The following is a 27,596-nucleotide window of genomic DNA, read 5'->3' as shown; positions in this document are numbered from 1 at the left end:
AGACAGACAGAGAGAGAGAGAGAGAGAGAGAGAGACAGAGAGAGAGAGAGAGGGAGAGAGAGAGAGAGAGAGAGTGAGGGAAAGGGAGAGAGAGATATAGTTAAAGTAGACTAGGTTAGAGTTGAACTGAGAGAAAATCAAGCGATATTTTGAAAGATAACTGGCAGAACTGATTTTGATTTCCGGAAAGGCTCCTGTATAGTGGTATGAGGATTATGATACCAAAATGTCTTTGCTCAAATCTGCTTGTATAATGACTACCTTTGGCTATTGTGCCATGTAGAATGTTGCTAAACTAGTCAAATAATTAAAAAATTACGATAAATTTTCATAATTGTTTGTTTCTTACCGAGTCTTCTGTATATTTGTGATCATTAACAATTATTTCATTTTTTTGTTTGATGTACATAAATTTGGAAATTCTATGCAGCACGAACTCTTTTTTATGTATTTGAACATAGGCTTGCAAAATTTTGTACGGTTGCAGCAGCCTCGTTCCGGTGAGAGCCCTCGGAAACTGAATAAAACAAACTTTAGCCTCCAAAATTGAACATCATGTTAAACGTGCGAGAATTACACTTATAAACTGGATAAGCAAAAAAAAGTTGAGAATCCTTTGTTGGCTTTATTTTATGGGTCTCTGGACAAATTTTGAGCCTTGTATTTGAAATCATTGTTATGGGACCCTGAGCAAATTGAATAAGAAATGAAATTTGACAATTAAGATTTGAAATTGAACTTATGAACAATTTAATGTTGCCTGAGATGGCCGGGGCGTGATCACATGAGTGGTGTTAGTAGTTTTTGCGGTTCGTTTTTGTTCATAAGTGCTTTAATGTTTGTCTTAAGCAAGTCTTTAACCAAGCAGGGTCTTTAGGCTAGTAATACGTAGTCCAATTGTTCGCTCCATTTTTTGCCTATTGTGCGTTTAATTTGCTTATTGTGTTCCGTAATGTTCGTTTCCTGACTAAAGAGAAGTTAATTAGTTTGCGGGGGACAAATTACTGTGGTTAAAGTTTTCAATTGTACGGTTTTTGACCATGGGAACTAATTTGTGCTTAGTTCTGCTTTGGGTAACATGTGTACTGATGGTTAGTTTGCAACAATGGCATACGTGAATAGTGAAATTGCAAAAACATTTACAGAAGTTATATGTTTTTAACAGGTTGCAAAGATGGTTATTCACGTTTCTTAAGCATGTTTTGCGTTGAGTGTGATTTTTGTTTTTGTGTTAAAGTTTCTAAATTTCAATTGCCCTTGTCTTAAATTTGATTTTGTTTAACTCGTTTTCTAAAATTTTCAGCTTCATTGCTTGACTTTTCAATTCTTCTTATTTAGGTTTTCATTCCTGATTTTTAATTTTTTTAGTTTTCATTGCTGTCCTTTATTGGGGAAATGAACTGCTATACTGTAAACTACCTTAATGACAATGAACAGAAAAAGACTGAACTATTGACTGCTGAGTGGAAGCTAAAAGTAATTGGCTATGATCAGAAGGCGATTAATAGTTCTGGTAAACGTGTTAGTAGGAGAGAATGTCTGGATTTTTTTAATCTTGAGGCTTCTGGTTTGATAGCCGAAAACATCTTGTTTTACTTTTCAGAGGGTTACACATTGAATTAAATCGTCCTAACTGGAGATGAAATTATAGGTATAAAACTCTTAAAATTATAGAGTATTCCCTCGGAGAGATGCAAGTTAAACTTAACGATATGATTACTTCTGTACTCTTTTCTTTCTTTTTGATTTTATGTATTAAGTCGAAAGGAAAAAATTCTCCAAATAATATGCGATTTTTTTAATACGCTGAAGTCTGCTTAATACTTCTTTTGCATGTGGTGAATTAGATGTTATAGTTGATACTGTAGGCATAAAATTATAGGGTGATGATGTAGGGATATCATGTGTTCTTTGTAGAAAAACGTTTTCGTGTGGCTTTAAATTTATTAGGATTATCAAGTGGAGTAAAGAAAAATTTCTGCTTTTCGATTTCAGAAAACTTGTATTTTTTAAAGATCAAGGTGCTGGAATGCTTGGAGAGAGAAAGTTAGAAGAGCTTGTGTTTTCTATACGTTAATTACCTTCTACACGTTTTTGGTGATTCTAACCCTGAATCTTTGGGTAACAAAATTTTACAAGTTAGCTGTAGTGTAGGATTCGGTGTAGAACTGTTGCGGCTGCTCAAGAATCTCAGCGGAACCGATAAATCACAGCCTGGTTCTGGAGTTTTACGTCGACCTGGTTCTTCACTGGGTTCGATTGACTAACAATCTCGCAGAAACAATTAGTCGCTCGGAAGTTTTAAAGGACTGTAACTTTAATTTTGGTTGACTGAAGTTAATAAAATCCTTAGTGATAGTCTATGTTCAATCTCGTGCTGAAGTTTGTAAGGCTTCAGCCAGTAGCTCGTATTGTTGCTAATTTCTCGTCAAGTGAGCTCAACTAACTTAGAACTCGCAAGATCTTAAGATCTAGCAAAACTTAGCAAAAAAGACTAAAGTTGTTACAGAATCAAATTTTAGTCAATCTGAGAGCCAACTGCTCTGTAACATTTTCTAATGGTTCTAAATACAATAAGGTTTCACAAATCAAACAATTGGGTCAAAGTAAACAATCAAATATTTATCATTTATAACATCATTGCTACTTGTCTCAGATTGGTTAATCAAGAAAATGATTTATGTCATTGTTTACATAGTAAATGTCAAATTACTGCAATATTTACTTTTGTTGACATAAGCACAGATGGTTATTACGTGGCTCTAAATGTCTCGAATGTACGGTATTTCACCTTTAATGATCATCTAAAGTATCATAAAATAAACAACTTAAGAAATTTAACAATAAATAACAAAATGTCGAAAAATGCCAATTTTGCACCATATAAGTGCTAATAGCCACACTTGTGGGTCTGATGCAATAATGTTCGTTGGGTCCATGAGTAGCTTAGAGGTAACCCTAACAGTCTGCCATAACCTCGGGTTGCTCGGGTTTTGCCTTACCAAAATGGGAGGGGGTGTACAGATTTTCGGTCGCAACTTGTAAAAATTTTCAGTTTTGACCTTTTTTGAGTTTTGACAAATTTCAAGTTTTTTTAGTTTCAAACGTTATTTCTTGCTGTCTGATGGCTTTTGTAGCTCATTTGAAGTGGCGCCAACATCGCCGGCCCTGTTTTCGATCTCAGAAACACCATCGTAGAATACTGGCGCTAACTTCACGACTGGCCGGTTTAGCTCTCCTTGTGCCCTTTTGACTCTCGCTGATCTCTTAATTCCGTCGTTGCCAGTGAAGATCTCAATGATTCGTCCAAGTTTGTATTCACAGCGTTTCACAGAGTCATCTACGTTGTCCCATGCTTGTCCCATTGCTGCCCAAATGCTTTTGAGTAGAAAACACATTCGTATCGTGAAGGGTGAACATATCCCAAGTGGCTCGATCACTGCTGAGACAAAGGATAGGACAATTCTTTGAGTTTTTTTTTGCCGGAACTTCTTGCTCAGTTCCACGACAGAAAATGAGACTGTCTGTGTCCACATTCCAGTTTAGTCCAAGTATTGAGAATGATTGAGGTTCAGCTTCCAAAGTTTTCACCACTTTCGCTGACCTGTCTGTTTCTGGGATCTGTGACTTAACTTCTTTGTCACTTCTTATCCATTTCGTCAATTTGAATCCACCTTTGCTGAGTATGTCTCTGACTTTCCGGTAGATTTCGATCGCTTCTTGAGGTGTTCTGACTGACTTAAGGAAGTCGTCCATGTAGAAATTTCGCTGAACCTTTTCGACGAGACTTCCGTCGTTGACTGCATTATTTTTCGCCACTTGGTGCATAGCGTAATTTGCTCAAGTCGGCGAGCTTTTTGCCCCAAAAACATGGCGTGTATACTCATAGACTTCTATTCTCCGCTCTGGATCTTCTCTCCAGAGAAATCGTAAACATCGGCTGTCATCGTTTGAGACAGCAACTTGCAGAAACACTGCTTCTATGTCGGCTGATAAAGCTATTTGGTGTTCTCGGAAGCGAAAAAGTTTTCCGATCAGACTCTGTAGCAGGTTTGGTCCAGATAGAAGTTTGTCGTTCAGGGATACACTTTGGTACTTTGCTGCTGCGTTGCACACTCTTCGGACTTTTTCGGGTTTGTGCGGATTTATGACGGGATGATGCGGTAAATACCACTGCAGTTTGTCTTTTGTTTCGTTCAGTTCAGCTTGATCAACTTTCCGAACGTGACGTCCGTGTCAATGGTTTCCTGATAGCGCTTTCTTAGCGTCTCGTCTTTCTGTAGGAGTCGTTCTGGGGACTTGAGCTGCCCCATTGCAGAGTAGAAGTTGTTCGGCAACTTCACTTCTTCCTCTCTCCACAGAAGTCCAACTTCATATCTTTCACCGTTGAATCGCGTTGTTTGCTCCAACGTCTTTATTGCTTGTTGCTCTTCCTTTGAATGTCCGGAAACATCGCTGTTTGAAGCGTAGGACTCGATATCCCACCACTTACTCAACTGGTTTGCCAATTTGTCATCTGAAAGTGATGTTGCTGTGGTTGCAAGAGTTGCTGCTTGCTTCTCTTTTAGGGGTCCACTTAACGTCCAACCAATCTTTGATTTCACTGCCCATGGTGCAGCTTTGTATTCTTGAATTCAAAAGGTTGATGAATGTCGTAACAATCTTGTCCAAGAATCACTTGAACCTCGTTTAGATTGTAGTTCTGATTTGGCAAGTTCCTCAAATGTGATAACAGTCTTTCAACTCTTGCAGCTCCGCAATCTGGTCACCCAATTTCAGTTTTTCGTGTACGTAGAATCGCACTGTTGGTCGAGACTTCTCATGGGCTGACACAGCTATCGGCACTATTTAAGTCTTTACATCTTGGGAGCCATGGATCCCTGCTACTGATAAGGACGCTTTTCGGCCTTGGAGTTGAAGTTTAAACACCACTGACTTGTCTACAAATGAAATCGAGGATCTTGAACCACACATTGCTAGTACATTTAGGCTTAAGTCTCTGTTTGTCAGCTTGATTCGCACCACTGGGAGTCCTCCTTGGGTGATGTTAGTTGCTACTGCCGTTGTAGCATCTGAGACATTCTTTGTAGTTTCCTTCTTCGGTAGGTCGCTGTGCAAAAGCCTGTTGTGTCGCCTTCCACAGCTGGGTACACTGCAGTCCTTCGACATGTGACCTGGTCTCAAACAATTGAAACACAGTCGGAACTTCTGGACTTGCTCTCGTCGTTCATTTAGTTTCATTGATTTGAACTTTTCACAAGTCCAAACTGGGTGTTGTCCGTTTTTGAAGGGACAATCAAAATTCTTGGGTTTGCTTGACTCTTCAGCGTTTGAAGCAAAGGTACTCGTCTTCGGTTTACCACGGCTTTGAAATTTATTTCTGTCAAACGACGAGTTTGTCTGTGTTAACAAGTTCTCATGAAATACAGCTTTCGAGGCAAGCCACTCTTTGAAAATAATCAGGTTGCCTCTCAGTAGTCGACGATCTTGCATATACTGCAACCACTGTTCTCATCCACATTTGCGGAGAAATTTTTCTCGTTGTTGAACTTCGGTTTACCACGGCTTTGAAATTTATTTCTGTCAAACGACGAGTTTGTCTGTGTTAACAAGTTCTCATGAAATACAGCTTTCGAGGCAAGCCACTCTTTGAAAATAATCAGGTTGCCTCTCAGTAGTCGACGATCTTGCATATACTGCAACCACTGTTCTCATCCACAGTTGCGGAGAAATTTTTCTCGTTGTTGAACTTAGCCCTGCGTCGGCTTCTAGGTCTGACGTGTATCCAAGTTGAGTCAAGGTGTTCACCACATTTGTAACCACATTTGCAAACTTGACAATGCTCGTGGAATCGTCGTGCCGAATTGGAGGATGAGTATGTATTTTCTTGAATTGCGCGTTGACTATGAAATCTGATCTGCCATACTTCTCACAGAGTATATCCCAAGCATGATAGTATGATTGCGAGCTGAATCCCATTCCCGATATTGCTGCTTTTGCTTGACCCGTGGGACTGGTCTTGAGGTATTGCATCTTTTCTGTATCGCTTATTGGCTTTTGATGAACAACAACATCAAAAAGACCTGACCACTCTGGCCACTCTAGTGAGTCTCCTGAAAGCTCAGTCAGTTTTAGTTTTGGCAAGCCACTGGCACCACTGCTTGGTACTGGTTGATAAATGACTTGGGGAGTGGTTTGGTTCATTGTGCTTCTGTTTCTGCTCTCGGCAGACCTGTTTCAAGGGCTGTTAATGGGACTCTGACTCCTGTTTCTGTCTGGAACTGCTGACGTTCTCTGCTGCTGAAACTTCGTCCTTGTCAACGGCGTTGCTGGTGGGTCTGTTACTCTAATTTGTTTACGGATTTCTGGTTTCCTGAGAATGATCGGTTCAGTCAGTTGCGTTGAGAAAAGTCCTTCACCCGGTTGGAACAGCGAGGTAGTTTTCGGGTAGGTGCTGAAACGTTTGTCAACTCTGTCCTGTGTGACATTCATTGGAGGGTCGAGAACAACATTTGGAGATAGTGGCTGTCTAGGAACAGACTGTTGAGCCACTGATTGTGCCCACCCTGCTGTTTTTTTCTTGATTGCGTCTTGATCCAACACTTTCTATGTCATCTGCCACTGATCCGCGATAACAGTCTTTCAACTCTTGCAGCTCCACAATCTGGTCACCCAATTTCAGTTTTTCGTGTACGTAGAATCGCACTGTTGGTCGAGACTTCTCATGGGCTGACACAGCTATCGGCACTATTTAAGTCTTTACATCTTGGGAGCCATGGATCCCTGCTACTGATAAGGACGCTTTTCGGCCTTGGAGTTGAAGTTTAAACACCACTGACTTGTCTACAAATGAAATCGAGGATCTTGAACCACACATTGCTAGTACATTTAGGCTTAAGTCTCTGTTTGTCAGCTTGATTCGCACCACTGGGAGTCCTCCTTGGGTGATGTTAGTTGCTACTGCCGTTGTAGCATCTGAGACATTCTTTGTAGTTTCCTTCTTCGGTAGGTCGCTGTGCAAAAGCCTGTTGTGTCGCCTTCCACAGCTGGGTACACTGCAGTCCTTCGACATGTGACCTGGTCTCAAACAATTGAAACACAGTCGGAACTTCTGGACTTGCTCTCGTCGTTCATTTAGTTTCATTGATTTGAACTTTTCACAAGTCCAAACTGGGTGTTGTCCGTTTTTGAAGGGACAATCAAAATTCTTGGGTTTGCTTGACTCTTCAGCGTTTGAAGCAAAGGTACTCGTCTTCGGTTTACCACGGCTTTGAAATTTATTTCTGTCAAACGACGAGTTTGTCTGTGTTAACAAGTTCTCATGAAATACAGCTTTCGAGGCAAGCCACTCTTTGAAAATAATCAGGTTGCCTCTCAGTAGTCGACGATCTTGCATATACTGCAACCACTGTTCTCATCCACAGTTGCGGAGAAATTTTTCTCGTTGTTGAACTTAGCCCTGCTTCGGCTTCTAGGTCTGACGTGTATCCAAGTTGAGTCAAGGTGTTCACCACATTTGTAACCACATTTGCAAACTTGACAATGCTTGTGGAATCGTCGTGCCGAATTGGAGGATGAGTATGTATTTTCTTGAATTGCGCGTTGACTATGAAATCTGATCTGCCATACTTCTCACAGAGTATATCCCAAGCATGATAGTATGATTGCGAGCTGAATCCCATTCCCGATATTGCTGCTTTTGCTTGACCCGTGGGACTGGTCTTGAGGTATTGCATCTTTTCTGTATCGCTTATTGGCTTTTGATGAACAACAACATCAAAAAGACCTGACCACTCTGGCCACTCTAGTGAGTCTCCTGAAAGCTCAGTCAGTTTTAGTTTTGGCAAGCCACTGGCACCACTGCTTGGTACTGGTTGATAAATGACTTGGGGAGTGGTTTGGTTCATTGTGCTTCTGTTTCTGCTCTCGGCAGACCTGTTTCAAGAGCTGTTAATGGGACTCTGACTCCTGTTTCTGTGTGGAACTGCTGACGTTCTCTGCTGCTGAAACTTCGTCCTTGTCAACGGCGTTGCTGGTGGGTCTGTTACTCTAATTTGTTTACGGATTTCTGGTTTCCTGAGAATGCTCGGTTCAGTCAGTTGCGTTGAGAAAAGTCCTTCACCCGGTTGGAACAGCGAGGTAGTTTTCGGGTAGGTGCTGAAACGTTTGTCAACTCTGTCCTGTGTGACATTCATTGGAGGGTCGAGAACAACATTTGGAGATAGTGGCTGTCTAGGAACAGACTGTTGAGCCACTGATTCTGCCCACCCTGCTGTTTTTTTCTTGATTGCGTCTTGATCCAACACTTTCTATGTCATCTGCCACTGATCCGGATGCTCTTGAGCTTTCTTTGATCAGCTCAAGTTTCAGAAGTCTTTGTTCTTCGTCTGCCTCTGCTTTTTTTCTTTCGTTTTCAAGGGCTCGCTCTTGCTATCGAAGACGCAGTTTGTCTTCTTGTTGTTGCATCTTTAGACGTAACTCATCTTCCTGTCGTTGCTGTTGTTGTTGCTGTAAACGTAATTCTTGCTCTCGCTGCTGTTGTAGTTCTTGCTGTTGTAATCGTAATTCTTCTTGCTGGCGACAAAGTTCTACTTCTTCCCGCTCCTGCTCTAACTCCAACTGCCGCCCTCGCAATCGTTGCACTATTTCTTTCTTAGCTCTCAGGTTTTCGTGCTCCATTTCTTCGATCTGCCGCCTTCTCGATGATCGCGAGTTGGCGATGCTGGATTGTTTTCTGCCGCCGTGTGCAGCAGAATGCCTAGAAGAGACCTCGACGTCCTCCTCAGCGTTTTCTAATCCTCCATTTGCTGTATCAATTACAGTATCATTTGGATCTTTGTCAACAGCCGCTGTGGATGACACTAATGATGTTTGATTTCAACAATCCTTGCTGAGCCTGTACGGCTTGATCAGGTCTCGATAGTAACTTCTAGCATTACTGAAATTCGCAAACCCACTGCTGCTGTCGGTTGTCTTAGAAGTTGTCGTACGTCTCGAAGAAACATCGATAAGCACCTTCGGCCGTCATTGTTTTGTTTTGTGTCCGGTAGCCTTCTAGCTCGTTGAGGTGTCTGGAGAAGGACTTGAGTAGGTCAGCCTGCTCTTTCTCTAACGTCTTGAGTTCACCACTCGCCTTCCAATCAGCTGTCTTCCAATGTCTGTTGGGACTTTTGCTGGCCATCGTTGCTGGTTGTGTTTTGGTCCTTCAGGTCGAATCGAAGATTCGATGCTGTTCGTGTCTCTGCTGTTGTTGTTGTCTGGGTCGGCGGACCAAATGTTGCGGCTGCTCAAGAATCTCAGCGGAACCTATATATCACAGCCTGGTTCTCGAGTTTTAAGCCGGCCTGGTTCTTCACTGGGTTCAATTGACTAACGATCTCGCTGAAATAATTAGTCGCTCGGACGTTTTAAAGGACTGTAATTTTTATTTTGGTTGATTGAAGTTAAGAAAATCCTTAGTGATAGTCTATGTTCAATCTCGTGCTGAAGTTTGTAAGGCTTCAGCCAGTAGCTCGTATTGTTGCTAATTTCTCGTCAAGTGAGCTCAACTAACTTAGAACTGGCAAGATCTTAAGATCTAGCAAAACTTAGCAAAGAAGACTAAAGTTGTTAAAGAATCATATTTTAGTCAATCTGAGAGCCAACTGCTCTGCAACAGTTTCTAATGGTTCTAAGTACAATGAAGTTTCACTAATCAAACAATTGGGTCAAAGTAAATAATCAAATATTTATCATTTATAACATCATTTCTACTTGTCTCTGATTGGTTAATCAAGAAAATGATTTAGGTCATTGTTTACATAGTAAATGTCAAATTACTGCAATATTTACTTTTGTTGAAATAAGCACAGATGGTTATTACGTGGCTCTAAATGTCTCGAATGTACGGTATTTCACCTTTAATGATCATCTAAAGTATCATAAAATAAACAACTTAAGAAATTTAACAATAAATAACAAAATATCGAAAAATGCCAATTTTGCACCATATAAGTGCTAATAGCCACACTTGTGGGTCTGATGCAATAATGTTCGTTGGGTCCATGAGTAGCTTAGAGGTAACCCTAACAGTCTGCCAAAACATCGGGTTGCTCGGGTTTTGCCTTCAAAACTCGGGGGGGGGGTGTACAGATTTCTGTAGAGAAAAGTTTTTTCAGTTTCAAACGTTATTTTTTGCTGTCTGATGGCTTTTGTAGCTCATTTGAAGTGGCGCCAACAAGAACTATGTTGTGTTTCTACAAGAGGCCACTTTATGACAATAAAACGGGCTTCCCTATTGGTGTTAGATTTGTTTACTTTATGCTTACTATAATGGGTATACTGATCATCAGGATCATCTGGGACTACATTGTTCTAAACTACTTCTTGCATCTTTTCCTTTTTTTAGTTTAAAGGGTACTATATGAGTTCTATGCACGAATTTGTTTTGAATTTTTTTGTCATTTAAAATTTCATATAGAGAATTGTTTGTCATTCGTGGCACTGTGTAAAGTCTCAAGCGTAGCTCTTGTAGGTTCTTAAACTTTAGTGGTGCCTTTTTTTGTAATAATACCAGATATTGGTTTTCCTTGTTTGAATCTATACATCCGGTTCTTGTTTGCCTTAACTGTATTTTGTCATCATTTAAAGTAGGCATTGGAACATTTTTTTCTAAATTTTTTTCTTCGTTTTAGCATCTCATTAGATTATCAATTTTGATGTAATTTATCTTTCTTTTTGTTTTTAAAAGTTCATCAATGTGTTTGTGGTGGTAAATTGATATTCTGATTTGAAATCCTCTTGAATATTTTATAGTAGTCCTAACTTTTGTGATTGGGGTATTTGCGGTTTAGTTCTGAATAGTATCTCATAAGGTGTATATCCAGTACTGTAATTTACAGCTGTATGATGCCGAAAATTAATATAGTGTACCCAAATTACTTATATCCACTTCGGCACATAAATTGCTGATAATTTGACAAAAAATTTTTTATACTTCGACTTTGTTGTTAGTCCACGGTGAATATACAGTTCGGGGACATAGTGTTATTCTCATTTTGTTTGCGTAGTGAACGAAGTCAATACTAAAAAGCTTTGCGATGCTATCTTGTACTATTTGTTGCGGTATACCAAATGTAGTCATAAAGCTCTCTAACTAATTTGTTGTTTCTAGGGCTTCGGCATTTTTGCTAACTTATTCTTTCATTAAATTAGAGAAAGCATCAACTAGTGCATTTACCTAGAGGTGCTAATGGACATTTGGATCTTACTAAAGTGAAGTTTGGGGTTTTCGTTCTAATATATTCTATGGTTGTAAGGATGCTTCTTTTAATTTTTTTTCGCGCTGACTTATTAGTTTAACATTTTAAGCAATCTAAAGTTAACATTTTGAGCCTTTTAAACAACCCGGGCCCATAGAAATTTTGCTTAAGTCTATTGTAATTTGTGCTTTCGGCTCTGTGGCTTCAAAGTTCGTGCATATGTGCGACCCCAAATAACTTATTGAATAGTTAAAGTGTTGCACATATCCTAACATCAAATGTGCTGTCCCAACAAGGTGTGGAATAACACTTTACTTCAATTTGAATCTATAGGTATAACAAGTTAAAAAAATTTTAGTTCTCCTGTGCCTTATGAGTTTTAAGTGGGTTGGAGTTGGGAGCTTGTTGTGCTAGGGTTGTGCTTGAACTGGAGCTAGTAGGATTTTTGAGAATAAATTGTTAAGTATTTTTGGACTCACCTCAATTCCGAAAGTGTTGGAAAGTCATTGTTTAAGAACTAGTAGCGAAAAACTCCAATTTAAAATTAAATTTATGCAATGAGATTTGAGACAAGGGGATAGATACGGGAGTGTTAAACTGTAACTTAGTTAAAATTTAAGAGATGTACTGTTGGACTTACCTCAATTCCAAAGCTGTCAGAGAGGTAAAAGTTATCTCATTAAGTTGAGATTAGAGCCAATGGGAACAATAAATGTAACTGAAATCCGAAGTTATCGGTGACCAAAAACCGTTTGTGTTTGAGCTTGCAATCTGTTTTTGCACCTCTAGACAGGTGTCTTTCTAATATTCTATTGGATGGGATGACCGTGTTGACAGAATTACCTTTTCAAGATTGGATTTCTCGAAATGGCGTAATCTTATTACGTCTATGTAATCTCAGTTCGAGTTTGTGATCCTAAAACAGTAGTTGTTCAAAATTACTTGCTGATTAGCTTGGTAAATTGGACTTCGTCGAAGTCAAGTTTGTGCATTAGGTGCTATAATGTAATTCTCAATATAGCACTACGATTATTAATTCATGTTACTGAGTGTAGCACACTTCAGTAAAAATTGAAAAAATTTTCAACCTCATTTTGATCCATACTCTTATTCTAAGAATAGAGTACTTGAGTAATTGAACCAACTTCAGAAACTAGCAAGATAATGCTTTTGAGAATTAAACAGGAGGAGATATTCTCTGGAGTTTATTTACTTCTGGTTTGATTGCTGTGGATTTCTTGTTTTTTTTTCTCTGAGGTTTTATGCACGTTTTGCGTTGAGTGTGATCTTTGTTTTTGTGTTAAAGTTTCCAAATTTCAATTGCCATTGTCTTAAATTTGATTTTTTTCAACTTGTTTTCCTAATTTTTCCACTTCATTGCTTGACTTTTCAATTCTTCTTATTTAGGTTTTCATTCCTGATTTTTAATTTTTTTTTAGTTTTCATTTCTGTACTTTCTTGGGGAAATGAACTGCTATACTGCAAGTTATCTCATGGGCAATGAACAAAAAAGACTGCATTATTGACTGCTGAGTGGAAACTAAAAGTAATTGGCTAGGATCAGAAAGCGATTAACAGTTCTGGTAAACGTGTTAGTAGGAGAGAATGTCTGGATTTCTTTAGTCTTGATGCTTCTGGTTTGATAGCCGAAAACATCTTGTTTTACTTTTCAGAGGGTTACACATTGAATTAAATTGTCTTAACTGGAGATGAAATTGTAGGTATAAAACTCTTAAAGTTATAGAGTATTTCCTCGGAGAGATGCAAGTTAAACTTAACGATATGATTACTTCTGTACTCTTTTCTTTCTTTTTGATTTTATGTAATAAGTCGAAAGGAAAAAATTCTCCATATAATATGCGACTGTTTTAATACGCTGAAGTCTGCTTAATACTTCTTTTGCATGTGGTGAATTAGATGTATTAGTTGATACTGTAGGCATAAAATTATAGGGTGATGATGTAGGGATATCATGTGTTCTTTGTAGAAAAAAGTTTTCGTGTGGCTTTAAATTTATTAGGACTATCAAGTGGAGCAAAGAAAATTTTTTGCTTTCGGATTTCAGAAAACTTGTATTTTTTAAAGGTCAAGGTATTGGAATGCTTGGGGGTAGAAAGTTAGAAGAGCTTGTGTTTTTATACGTTAATTACCTTCTACACGTCTTTTTTTGGTGATTCTAAGCCTGAATCTTAGTTTTGGGTAACAAAATTTTACAAGTTAGTTGTAGTGTAGGTTTCGGATTAGAACTATGTTGTGTTTCTACAAGAGGCCACTTTCTGACAATAAAATGGGCTTCCCTATTGGTGTTAGATTTGTTTACTTTATGCTTACTATAATGAGTATACTGATCATCAGGATCATCTGGGACTACATTGTTCTAAACTACTTCTTGCATCTTTTCTTTTTTTAGTTTAAAGAGTACTATATGAGTTCTATGCACGAATTTGTTTTGAATTTTTTTGTCATTTTAAATTTCATATAGAAAATTGTTTGTCATTCGTGGCACTGTGTAAAGTCTCAAGCGTAGCTCTTGTAGGTTCTTAAAATTTAGTGGTGCCTAGTTTTTTGTAATAATACCTTTCTACCATCAGATATTGGTTTTCCTTGTTTGAATCTATACTTCTGGTACTTATTTGCCTTAATTGTATTTTGTCATCATTTAAAGTAGGCGTTGGAACATTTTGTTCTACATTTTATTCTTCGTTTTAGCATCTCATTAGATGATCAATTTTAATGTAGTTTATCTTTCTTTTTGTTTTTAAAAGTTCCTCACTGTGTGTGTGATGGTAAATTGATATTCTGATTTGAAATCCTCTTGAATATTTTATAGTAGTCCTAACTTTTGTGATTGGGGTATTTGCGGTTTAGTTCTGAATAGTATCTCATAAGGTGTATATCCAGTACTGTAATTTACAGCTGTATGATGCCGAAAATTAATATAGTGTACCCAAATTACTTATATCCACTTCGGCACATAAATTGCTGATAATTTGACAAAAAATTTTTTATACTTCGACTTTGTTGTTAGTCCACGGTGAATATACAGTTCGGGGACATAGTGTTATTCTCATTTTGTTTGCGTAGTGAACGAAGTCAATACTAAAAAGCTTTGCGATGCTATCTTGTACTATTTGTTGCGGTATACCAAATGTAGTCATAAAGCTCTCTAACTAATTTGTTGTTTCTAGGGCTTCGGCATTTTTGCTAACTTATTCTTTCATTAAATTAGAGAAAGCATCAACTAGTGCATTTACCTAGAGGTGCTAATGGACATTTGGATCTTACTAAAGTGAAGTTTGGGGTTTTCGTTCTAATATATTCTATGGTTGTAAGGATGCTTCTTTTATTTTTTTTCGCGCTGACTTATTAGTTTAACATTTTAAGCAATCTAAAGTTAACATTTTGAGCCTTTTAAACAACCCGGGCCCATAGAAATTTTGCTTAAGTCTATTGTAATTTGTGCTTTCGGCTCTGTGGCTTCAAAGTTCGTGCATATGTGCGACCCCAAATAACTTATTGAATAGTTAAAGTGTTGCACATATCCTAACATCAAATGTGCTGTCCCAACAAGGTGTGGAATAACACTTTACTTCAATTTGAATCTATAGGTATAACAAGTTAAAAAAATTTTAGTTCTCCTGTGCCTTATGAGTTTTAAGTGGGTTGGAGTTGGGAGCTTGTTGTGCTAGGGTTGTGCTTGAACTGGAGCTAGTAGGATTTTTGAGAATAAATTGTTAAGTATTTTTGGACTCACCTCAATTCCGAAAGTGTTGGAAAGTCATTGTTTAAGAACTAGTAGCGAAAAACTCCCATTTAAAATTAAATTTATGCAATGAGATTTGAGACAAGGGGAAAGGGGATAGATACGGGAATGTTAAACTGTAAATTAATTAAAATTTAAGAGATGTACTGTTGGACTTACCTCAATTCCAAAGCTGTCAGAGAGGTAAAAGTTATCTCATTAAGTTGAGGTTAGAGCCAATGGGAACAATAAATGTAATTGAAATCCGAAGTTATCGGTGACCAAAAACCTTTGTGTTTGAGTTTGCAATCTGTTTTTGCACCTCTAGACAGGTGTCTTTCTAATATTCTATTGGATGGGATGACCGTGTCGACAGAATTATCTTTTCAAGATTAGATTTCTCAAAATAGCGTGATCTTATTACGTCAAGGTAATCTCAGTTCAAGTTTGTGATCCTAAAACAGTAGTTGTTCAAATTTACTTGCTGATTAGCTTGGTAAATAGGACTTCGTCGAAGTCAAGTTTGTGCAGTAGGTGCTATAATGTAATTCTCAATATAGCACTGAGATTATCAATTCATGTTACTGATTGTAGCCCACTTCAGTAAAATTTGAAAAAAATTTCAAGCTCATTTTGATCCGTACTCGTTTTCTAAGAATAGAGTATTTGAGTAATTGAACCAACTTCAGAAACTAGCAGGATATTGCTTTTGAGAAATAAACAGGAGGAGAGGTTCTCTGGAGTTTATTTACTTCTGGTTTGATTGCTGTGGAATTCCTGTTTTTTTTTCTCTGAGGTTTTATTTTGCTCAGAATTTCAACTACGAATTCATTGGTATACCAGGTGCTCTTGGAAGTTGGTCCATTTTTGATTTTTTGTGTTGTTACATTTTTATAATAAAAGAAATCTTATTGACTATATAGAAAAGGTTTTGTGCCTCTTTTTTGTTTATGTAATAAGTAAAAAAAAAGAATCACAAAAGAATATGGGTGGCTTTTATTGCGCCGAGGTCTGCTTAATTCTCTCTTTGCATCTGGTGAATTACATGTATTGGTTGATACTGTAGACATATTATTATCGGGTGATCATGGATGGCTATCATTTGTTCTTTTGGGGAAAACACTTTACGTGTAGTTATAAGCTTGCTAGGATTGTAAAGTGGCGTAAAGAAACTTTCATGCTTTTGACTTTCAGGAAAACTTGTATTTTTTACACGTCAAGGTGTTGAAATGCGTGGGGTTCGAAAGTTAGACGAGCTTAAGCCTTTTTATGTATAATATCATCTACACGTGTTTTTATTGATTTTAAGCCGGAATAGTTCATTGGGGTAACATCAATGTTACAAGTTAGCTGTAGTGTAGCATTCGGATTATAAGTATGCTGTGTATCTACTAGAGGCCACTGTGAAATGACAATAGGTTGTGCATCGCTATAAGTGCTGGATTTAGCTTTATTATGCTAACTATAATAAGTATAGTAATCATCAGTATCATCTGGGACTACATGGTTTTAAACTACCTGTTATATGTTTTCTTCTTTTAGGTAGAAGGCTCTATATGTATTCTATGCACGGATTTGTTCTCAATTGTCATTTTGTTTTTCATATAGAAAAGTATTTATCATTCTTGGCATTGTATAAAGTCTCAAGCGTAGCTCTCGTAGGTTCTTAGACTTTAATAGTCCCTTAAAGTGATTTCCTAATAATAGGTTTCTACACTAGGGTATATGTTTTCCTACTTCCAATCTATACCTATACTTGTTTGGTTTGTGTGTAGTTTGTCTGCATTTAGTGTAGGCATCGAAAAATATTGTTTTTATATTTCTTCTTCGTTTTAGCATCTGATTATATTATCCATTTGGAAGTAATTTATCTATCTTTTTGTTATTACAAGTTCATCACTGTGTTAGTGGGGTGTTAAATGGCTAAGATATTTTGATGTGCATTTCTGTTTGATTATCTCGTAGTAGTCTCAATTTAATGTGATAGGGGTATTTGTGGTTTAGTTGCGAATAGCATCTCGTCAGGTGTATATCCTGTACTGTATTATACTGCTGCACTGTGCCGAAAATCAAACGTACTAGTGGACTCTCACCTAATAGATCCTCTTTTGTCTAATAAAAAGCTGATTATTTGTCAAATAATTTTTGTCTACTTCTATTTTGCTATTAGTCCATGGTGAATCTGCCGATCGGGGACATAGTGTTATTTCCATTTCGTTTCTGTTATTCCTCACAAGGTTCGGCATAACAGAGTAAATCATATTGATATTACAAGTTAAAACGATTTCTACCTCTCCTGTGCTATATCAGATTCAGTCCGGGGGGGGGGGGGCTGGGTGGTGGTGTTGAGAGCTGGGCTAGTACTGGAACTGGAGCTAGTAAGCATTTTTGAAAAGAATTTATCCCGATGTAGGGAGACTTAGTTCAACTTAATTGAAACTAAGTTAAACTATGAGAAGAAAAGAGAATCTTTTTACATGACAAAAATTTTTATGCTCACTGAATTTTGAAGCTTTATTAGATGAGAAGCCTCTCTTATAATGTATTTAAATAAAATATACTTGATTAATTAACTTTGTTAGATGAAATGCCTCTCTGGACTAACATTTTAACTAGTGGTCGGTACTACAGATATTTAAACGACGGGGTTTTTTGCGGAGCCACTTGCACAGCATGAGTGTTCAACCACTGTATTTAATTCCGGTTTATATCTAAGTATTAAAGAAGGCTAAGTCCAAAAATGAATTGGTAAGTTTACGATAAACAGCATTAAATATGAACCGAGCATGAGGGCATAGAATAGTCAAGTTAATATAAGTGAATACGATTGAAGTAGCACAAGTTAGCTTAGGTTGGCTCATTCTATGTAAATTGAAACTGAGTTAAAGTTTTAGAGATGTAATGTTGGACTTACCTCAATTCCAAAGCTGTAAGAGTGTTAATAGTTATCTCCTTAAGTTGAGTTTTGAGCAAAGGGGAACAATAAATGTGTTTTAAATCCGAAGTTATCGGGGACCAAAAATCGTTGGTGTTTGAGCTTGCAATCACCTTTTACACCTGCAGACACGTGTCTTTCTAGTATCCTATTGGGTGGAGATGACTGTGTGGACATAATTATCTTTTCAAAATTGGATTATTCGAAGTGGCGTGATTTTAGCATGTCATGGTAATCTCACTTCGAGTTTGTGACCTTAACACAGTAGTTATTCAAAATTACTGGGTGATTCGCTTCTTAAATTGGACTTCGTCAGAGTCAATTTTGTCCTCCACGCACTACAATATATTTTTCAGTATAGCACTAAGATGATCAGTTCCTGTTACTGAATTTAGCACACTTCATTACACTTTGAAAAAAAAATCAACGCATATATGATCCAAACATATTTTCTAAGAATAGAGTAAACGAGCAAATAAACAAAATTTACAAAACGGCCACATAATGCTTTTGAAAGTTTCAGATGAAAAAGGAAATTTCAAAATCTTAAGTTACGACGAATTTACCAATGACATTATAGTTTTATCTCAGAATTATCCGTTGGCGTTAGAAAATTTGCTGCAAAAGTTGAGGAGTGTTAGTTCCAGCGTTAATGATTTTTGGTTTCTAATGATAACATATTTTTCAATTCAGGTATTCAAATCTTCAACCGATTCTCTGAGCTGCTGAGTGTGTCGATAGGAGAGAGTGAATTGGATATCGCCAAGGTTACATTACTTCAGGATGCAGTCATTGGATATTCGTCTCTCCTATACGATATCCCAAAGAAAGCCACCCGCAATGACGTAATCAAAGCTGTGAAGACTTTGTTCCAGAAAGTGGACGCTGCTCATGACCTGCCCTCCAAATACGAGGCGAGTGCCAAGCTACAAAATTGGTTTCAGCTAATGATAGACAACCAATGCTCAGTGGAGAAACGGTCTATTGACAAAGCAGCTGATATTAACAACAGTGGAGTCTACTATATTGAAAAGATGCAGCAACCATCGCATAAACCGGTTGGAGATGTCGTGAGCATCGAAGATGTTGTCTTATTGGAGTACCAGCCAACATGCCCAGACACTTCAGCAGCAACAACTGAATTTGCAGTGATGAAACTTCCTGAACTACGGGAATTGCTGAGCAATTTGGTTCTCGTCTCAAAGCGCACAAAAGGAGACATTCAGAATTCCTTCATAACCACTTACCAGAACATTGAGCGTCTGGCCCATTCTTTTGTCCGGCTGCACAGCACAGGGTGGACTCTGTTCACGACACTATCTATTGTAGTCAGAGTGAATCCCGCCAACTCCACTTTGCCAACGTTGGAAGTCCTTTTTGGAGACAAACATAGGAGACCCGAGATGTCTTGCTCTCCTGAACCGAGCAGGGAGTTGTCAGGATTATGTAAGCTGTTCGAAGACATCATCACAAAATGGGAGGCAGACTTGTTCAGCATGAGGATCAAGTGTCCTCTTCTGAACGAATACAACAGCCAGCAACTCAGTCTCCTTTGCTCCTCTCTTGCCGCCTTCAATGCAAGCCAAAAGTCCACTCACCTCAACCCAGATGCCCTCTACTTCCTAAGGCTTCTTCATCCTGATCTCACACAACTACAAGTTACCCATTTCATGCAACAATACAAGAATACTGCTGACACACAGACCACAAACAGAGCTGCTGACAATTTATTCAGTTATCAATCCAGACAAGCTGTTGAGTCCACAGACTTAAAATCTGAATTACTCGATCTAGTCCAGAAACTCATGTCAAAGTTCAAAATTGATGAAAAGCAAGCCAAAGCCGCAATAGAGTCGGTGAGAGAAAATTCAAACATTGACGAGATTAAAGGAAAATCAATAAGATTGATGATGGCAATTAACCGAGGTAAAGCGCATCTTAACACAGATCTCTCCGATGAGTTTGATAAATTCATCTCAAAATTAAGCGTTGGCGTAGGACAATTTGCTGCAAAAGTTGAGAAAAAGTTTTTAAGTTTTCTGTCTCAAATGCAAAATGATTCTCTGCCCAATTGCTTTAGTTTGTCACACCTCAATTCTATCCTGGAAAACATTGAAATACACAAGACGTCAGTAGCCCCAGAAGAAATTGAATTGGGCCAGTTTAGTCAAAATTTTCTGATGGGCCAACCTAATTTAATTGTTTGCGAAAATGGAGACGAGATTTTGCTCAATGTGCTCAATTTGTATCGCCATGTGAACAACAGGCAGCTGCCCGACCAGCGGCAAGTGCTCATTTGTAGAGATACGACCTGTTGGGAAGAGCTGCAGAATTTCATTCTACGGAGCTTATTGGATCCAAAGGGGCGAGTATACGCAGTGGCCTTCGGAGATGTGCTCAGTGTAGAAAATACAGAAATGCTTGAGCAACTTCTTTTTGAGCGTCTGAATGAGCCAAATGCCACCTCCAAGTTAATCTTCTTCAACTCAGATGCCAACAGTCAATGTTCAATTATTTTGGAAAAATGTAAGACCAGGTTCAACATTGAGACTATTGATCAGCTGAAAGATTATGTGTGTGGCAACTTGAGGATAGAGAGGAGAGATAGAGAGACGAGAAACATTGACACGGAGTACAAATCACTCGTCGTTTTGTCACACCAACCAGCAGCAGGTAAAGTTCTTATGCAAAAAACAACCTGGGTTCAGACCTCGACTAATGAAAAGAGCTTCCTACATGAAGCCAAGCAAATGCGTTTTTCATTGTATACCAAAACGTTTTCATGATCACTTTCGGTCTAGCACGGTCTGTTCATGGTCTTTTTTAAGTTGAGCACGGTCTGTTCATGGTCATTTTTGGTGAAGCATGGACTGTTTATGGCAAATTTTTTGTCAAGCATGATCTGTTCTTTTTTGAACGAGCGTGATTAGTTCATGAACATTTTTGGTCGAGCAGTCTGTTCCTGGCATTTTTTTGATCAAGCTTGATCTTTTCATGACCATTTTTACTCGAGCATGGTTTGTTCATGGTCATTTTTAATTGATTATGATGTGTTTTTGGCGTTGTTTGGTTAGAACTGGTCTGTTTGGGTCATTTTTGGTCAAGCAGACTCTTCTCTTGATCAATTTTAGTCGTGCATTGTCTGTCCAAGTCAATTTTGATCAAGCATAGTCTATTCATGATCAGTATTGGCTTAACATAGTCCGTCCGTTCTTGGACAAATTTTTTCAATCATTATCTGTTCAGGGTTTCGTTTGTTTAAGTATGGCCTGTTCGTGATCATTTTTTGGTCGATAATGGTCTGTTCATTATCATTTTCTGTTGAGCATGTTGTGTTTAAGCTCATTTGTGGTCACGCATTGCTTGTGTATGACCTTTTTTGTTCGAACATCGTCTTTTCAAGGCATTTTTTTGATCAATCATGGCCTCGCCGTGGTATCTTGTGTTTGAGCATGGCCTGTACATGCCAAATTTTGGTCGAGCATGGTCTGTTTATGGTCGTTTTTGATTAAGTTTGATCCGTTCATGGTAAGTTTTTTTCGAGCATTGTCTGTTCATGGTAAAATTTGGTCAGGCATGGGCTGTTCGAGGCCAATTGTTGGTCGAGTATAGCCTGTTAAAGGTCATTTTTTTGTCAAGCATGCTCTGTTTATGATTATTTATGATCAAACATGGACTGTTCGTGGTCATTTTTGGTCGAGTATATTCTGTTCATGGTCATTTTTGGTCAAAAAGCATCTGTTCATGTTCAATTTGGGGCCCGCATGGTCTTTTTCACAAGTGATGACTACCCTTGGCAATAAAGAAAATAGCGTTCCTCATTTTGGTACTTTTCAAAATTAAGGAGAAAATCAACTGCTGTGAAAAGAACAATTGTTACTGAAATATGAGCTTCAGTGAAGCAAGCGGAAAAACTGTTGAGAAACCAGTGGAAAAACTCAATGAAACAAGATATCCAGAAAAAAAAACACGATCAAATTAACTGATTCGCTTCAATGTTTACTGGGTTATGGAAACTTATCTGATCTTTTCTGTTCTTATCTGATGGTTTTTTTTACTAAAAGATTCTCTTTTGACAGTGAAACTCTAATTCTAACTTTCAATGTTTCAAGTTTCTCATATTGGCTGCCACAGAAGCGCGACTGATTTTTATTGTGACCAAGCTTTTCATATTGAAACAAAAAGTGCCGAAAACACCGCCATTTGTACAGACAACGCGTTGTTATGTTGCAATCATCAAAAATTGGTAGGTGTCCGGAACTTTATTCATGATTGGCTTTTATGCTAAAGGGAATTTTGACCCGCGCTGGTATATTTTGCGGACAGATACAAGTGAGGTGCATTTCACAATTCGGTGGTACACAAAGTCAATCTTTGAACAGATTTTGTCAGTCTTTGTGCATCCAGGAAAAGAAAAACAATTCTGAAGAGTTTTTTTCTAAATCAATTTCGGCGGTTTGAGAGCTCACTTTTGTCTCTTTTTTACGTCTCAGAACCCAATTGCATACATTTCAATTATTATTAATCATTATTATGCCTCAGTTTAATCACAAAAATCGTGATCAGAAAATTTTTCGTGACGGCGCGAAAGAAGTACAGCAAATAATGGTAAAAAAAAATCAAAACAGTATTGAAATTTGAAATTTTACGAACTGAGTGGTGTACTTCCATTTTTGCTCTTGATGCTCTTTTTGCATGTTCATTTTTCTTTTAGGAAAGACAACTTTTGTTCATACCCTACGTGAGAAACTCCAGAAACACGAGAAGAATCAAGAGTCAGTATTTCCAACGCTAACTCTAAACAATAACACGATTAATTTGGAAACGGTGCTGGACGATTTATGGGAGATGAGACGAAACGATCAATTAGCAGCCCTTCACATTGACATTGCTCCAAACGTTAGCTTGAGAAAAGTTGTTTTCTGTTTTTTCATACTGAAAATTTTTTATTAGTGTTCTTCTATTATCATGAAGTTATGTCAGTAAGAATTCCGTTAACGCTAGAAACGCCAGGTAGAAAGCAATCAACGTAGGCTCGAACGCAACTTCTATTATACTGGGTACTTTTAAATTAAATCTGGATTTTTCTCTATTCAACCCCGTTCGGGAATTTATTTTCTATTATGAGAAACGATGGTAACGTTTGTATTTGAAGACTTCCATTGAGAAAAATCACATTTTGTTTTCCCTTCAAATGCAACCGCCCGCTCAAGCATTGGAAGTTAGCAGAAAACGAAAATAAATTTTTAAATCTTCTTGAAGAGGCGTTCAAATTGATTACAAAAACAACTAAATCCTTCTCATGTTTTTTGAGGTCCAACGCGGGTTTACTGCTCCCACATTATTTGAAAAAAAATGGGAGAAGTTTATGCTAACCCCACTTTTCTTCGTTCAGACAATTTTTGAATTTTTTTAGGGCATCCCTGTCTAGCGTCTGTGGCATCAACTTGGTGTGCAATTGTGGCGTCTAAAATTTACTACAGAGAAAAAACTTTGAGAACTTTGCTTTTTTTGGAAAAAAAATCACTATTTTGCACCCACAAATTCAGGCAAATTAGCCTAAGTTTTCATCAAAGTTAGCTAATGTCTTGGTCAATGATCAATCGCTTTCAACACAGTGGTTTGTTCGACCGGTTATTTGAAGAACAAGAATCTTATTGTTTACTCAATGTCTCCGTATAGCATGGAAAAAACAAAATTGCGCTTTTTAAGAAGAAAACAGCAACAAAATTTCAGTGGATTTTTTTAGACCTTTTGATGAAATTTCAACGCATTCCTCACCTGTTGACCTAACTTGTCATCCGAAGTTCAGTTCATTTTACTTCATTTTAAGTTTTGATAAGCACGAAGAAAGTAATTTTGAGTCCAACTTTCAAGGGGTAATTTTCAAAAATCAAAAACCTAAAATGATATTTCATATCGAACTTGAAAAACAATGAGAAATTTTGTGAAATGTTAGTGATAGCATGCAACATGTTCACATCAAAGATTGACTGATATCCAATAAACAAATGCAAATCCTGCATTTTGTGCTTTTGTAGACTACACTGGGATTCGAAAGAGAAAAAGTTTCGATCATCGTTTATGCTACTACTGAAAATATCCCTCATATTTGTATCATTCGTTGAAAAAAACAAGTAACATACTAGAAGTTGCTAGGAGCAAGTCCGTATACTCATTCAATTATTATTGAGCTCCAATTTTATTTAGTAATGATTGTTTTTGGGTGCAGTCTTTCATTTAAAGAATTCTCCATACGTTTTGATGGCTTTGAGGTCAATTGAAAGTCAAAATTGAGGGAACGCACGAATTAACAGAACAAGAAATCACAAATAGGCGTCACATTTAACAAAACGCATTTATTTTATGGCGTGAACGCTTACTTCTGTGATAAGAAAGAACTCAACATTTCACAAAATTTTGTTGAGTTGCCGTGTTTTGACTAATGCTTCCAGTGATATCCCCTTTTTAATATGAGGTTTCTTCGCGACAGCTACTCAAAAATAGCAAGACAATCCTTTAAGTGTTAAGCTCCAACTGTGTGAATCAGTGTTCTTGATTCTGATTTATATTTTGGATTCAAAAGAAAATTGTTTCGAAAATTGACATTATTTAGTTCTAGTTCATCTATTTCTAGTACTTTTTGGTCTCGTGCAACAATGTCATGATTTGGATGGAAAAAACTGTTTACTGTGCGTTGAGTTTCGTTTCAATTCAAGCATCCAAAATGGCCGTTATTTGAAAAAAGAACACTTACTTTCTAAGTTTTGTTCTGACTTGTTTTCTCTTCATTTTGCCCTGTTTTCCCTCTTGTTATTGACGTACTTTTGTGTATCAAAATCAAAACAAATTTTGCAAAAACCGGACAATTGTGTTGTCTCACTATGTTTTTATTTAACTTTGGACGTCGTTTTTTCAGAAAACAATTTTTACATATACATTTAAAAAGAAAATGGATTTTGTAATTCGCTATTTATGAGCGTTTCGTGTTTCTGTAGGAAAAAAACAATTGAAGGTTTTGAACTGTTCTTTAGCAAAAATTGTTCGTATAACTTATGAAAAACAGTTAAAAATGAGTCAGATGTCGTCAATTTGACTTTAGAATTGTTAAAGAAAGAGTCTTTAACTTCTATAAAAGTTATAGAAAAAGACTAAAACAGTCAATGATGCAAAATAAATTGAAAAACTTTTCCTTTTTAGCTACAAAATGTTTTCAGCTAACTCTTTGGGCAATATTCATTATAATTTAAGTGCATTTAATACTTTATAATTGAAGAGTACCCAGATTTTTTTGGTCCTTTGAAAAATCAAATATTTTCCCTGTTGTTTTTGTTTCACACTTTAGCTAACAAAAATAGATTTTGTTTCCATTGCAGCTTGATAAAAATATTTTTAGTGCTGAAACAAACGTATCTGATATATCTCTTCGATTCGTTAAGCTTTCAAATATAAATGTGGGAGCATTCTGTGTCACTCACGGAACAAGCCAACCTTTTTGTTGCCTTATATAACTTCACACGATTCTATTTTATGAATTTCTTAAACAATGATACTTTTCTTTATTACTTAGCAGCAGTTCATTCGAAAAAAAAAATCGAATTATCTTTGTGTTACTGTTATACTCTCAAAATTGTTCATTTAGCCAAGAAATTGCGTTCTAAAAGTTTTTCTTCAGATGTTTGAGATTTTTTCCGAACTCCTGGTTTCTCAGCAGAAGGAAATTGCGTAATTGCTACGCATCAATTGGTCTTTTTTTCCCCAGTTAATATCCTGAAATAACCCTTTTTTGCATTTTTTTACCGATTGGATTTTAGGTAAACTTTGCCTAACTATAGAGCTGATTATATGAGTCGCGGAAAACAGCGGAATACAAATAAGTATACTCGCCCAAAAATCTGTTTATTAGGTAATCTTTTTACTGTCCACTACATTTTTTGTATTACCTTATACTCTGCAGAAAAATAAAGGACAAAAGTGGGGCTCGTATTATGCGTTTCCACATAATATTTCATCCTGATTCTTGATGTAGAATTTTCTTTTATTGTCGTTAGAAGGCTTCCAGCTGGGGACTGGCTAGCGCCCGAAACTCTATCAAAATTCTTAAAGATTTCTTTGGTTGTTCCTTTTGTCGTAGGGAGTGTACTGTGTTGTCCCCAAAAAATTCTCTCTCGGCTGCTTGCAAACATCTCTTGATAATTGAAATAATAGTCAAAATATGTAATACCAGCAACAAGTAGCGATATAGACAGAGCCAGATAATTGAATAAGTTCAACAATTAAAAGGAATTTTTCTATCAAACCGAAGATTCACACTAGATAAAACTAGTTATCCACAGGTATCCAGAACGCATGCAATTCACTTCCTAATCCAGACAACTATAACAAGTTTTGCCTACCAGTAGCTGTGTTACTACCAGTTTGTGTCTGATGGTTTTTATTGTGCTTGAGTGTTCTCAACCTTATCAGTTCTTATCCGCAAAAAGCATCGTGTCGTTTCTTTTCAGCACATTTTGATCTAACATATAAATGTAAAAGTGGGCAAAAAATGATGGTCACAAGATGCAACATATCATATGTAAATGTTTGCACAAGTTGACCTCATTTCCGTGGTTTAATTGGTTTGCTGATTTCAGAATTGAGAAAAAATCATGTTTCATGTCACTTAATCTCGGTAAGCATGCAAGTTTTTATGTTTTTACAGCTGTGAATATGTCTGATTTGTCTTAAAGGTGCTTTGTTTCCCATTATGATGTAACACTAACTGTTTTTAACCAATTTTTAGCAATTCTCACAATGGTGGAAGAATCATGGACATTTCAGAGCTCTTTGACCTTTTCTTCGTAAAATATTCGCCATCGTTGAAACTCTGAAACTGAATGATACCTAATTTGCGAAATCCACAGTTGAAAGTAGTTTTTGGTTGTTATTTTGACTCTAGTAAAAATGCTGCTTCTTTCATGGTAGAAATTTAGAAACAATTTAGTTAACAACTCTTTTTTGTTGTTTTCAAGGCAAATTAAACAGCTTTGGGTTACCGGAAAAGCTCACTCTTTCTAAATGCATATGCTATTGTCCCAGTAGTCATCAGTTAAATTTTGAGGTCAATTAAATTTGAGGAAGTAGGCTTCTGGGTACTTGCGGGGGGGGGGGAGGTGGCGAAATTTGAGACGATTGATTCCGGAGAATTATAGTTTCTCTCTCTGATTTTCTTTCGAAAAGCATTTCTGTTCGCTTCAAATCAATCTCAAAAAAATTTCAAGGGAATAATTGGTCCTATCTCAATAATCGAAATCAATTCATAAATCGTTATCTCCACTAAGAATTCTGTTTTGCAAACTTTTTGACCTCTTGAACCTCCAATTCGTTAGATACTGTTTTTTCTTGACAATAGTGATATAATGATTCCTTGCTTTGTATAATAAGCAACACTATGATGCTTTTACCTAGCTCTGGTTTCAAATATACACTATGATTTATCCAAACTTCACATGATAAACTTGACTGACTGACACAATTTGAAAATCAGAACCCTTTGAGAAATGTTTGTGTTAACTCACAAGATCTATACCAGGTTTCTCCTACAAATACCATATCACCTCTGAAATTTCACTTAAATTAATTCTCTATTAGGTTTGTATCGAGCTTGAATCCAAAAAAACTGTTGCAATAAAACTGTAGC

At 37.2% G+C, this 27,596-nt stretch overlaps 1 protein-coding gene across 1 annotated transcript in view; it reads left to right on the top strand.

Moving 5' to 3' along the window:
- The window catches only part of LOC142350937 (E3 ubiquitin-protein ligase rnf213-alpha-like), a 147,274-nt gene that overhangs the window by 52,888 nt on the left and 66,790 nt on the right, over positions 1–27,596 (top strand). The window contains exons 5-6 of the mRNA XM_075402994.1: positions 18,611–20,590; positions 22,632–22,816. Of these exons, the coding sequence (XP_075259109.1) occupies positions 18,611–20,590; positions 22,632–22,816 (2,165 nt within the window). The remainder of the gene's footprint in view (positions 1–18,610; positions 20,591–22,631; positions 22,817–27,596) is intronic.

This window comes from Convolutriloba macropyga, chromosome 1 (genome assembly GCF_964194025.1).
Source record: "Convolutriloba macropyga chromosome 1, txConMacr16.3, whole genome shotgun sequence".
NCBI lineage: Eukaryota > Metazoa > Xenacoelomorpha > Acoela > Convolutidae > Convolutriloba > Convolutriloba macropyga.
Note: the sequence above shows the minus strand (reverse complement) of the source record. Positions and strands in the feature narration are given on the sequence as shown.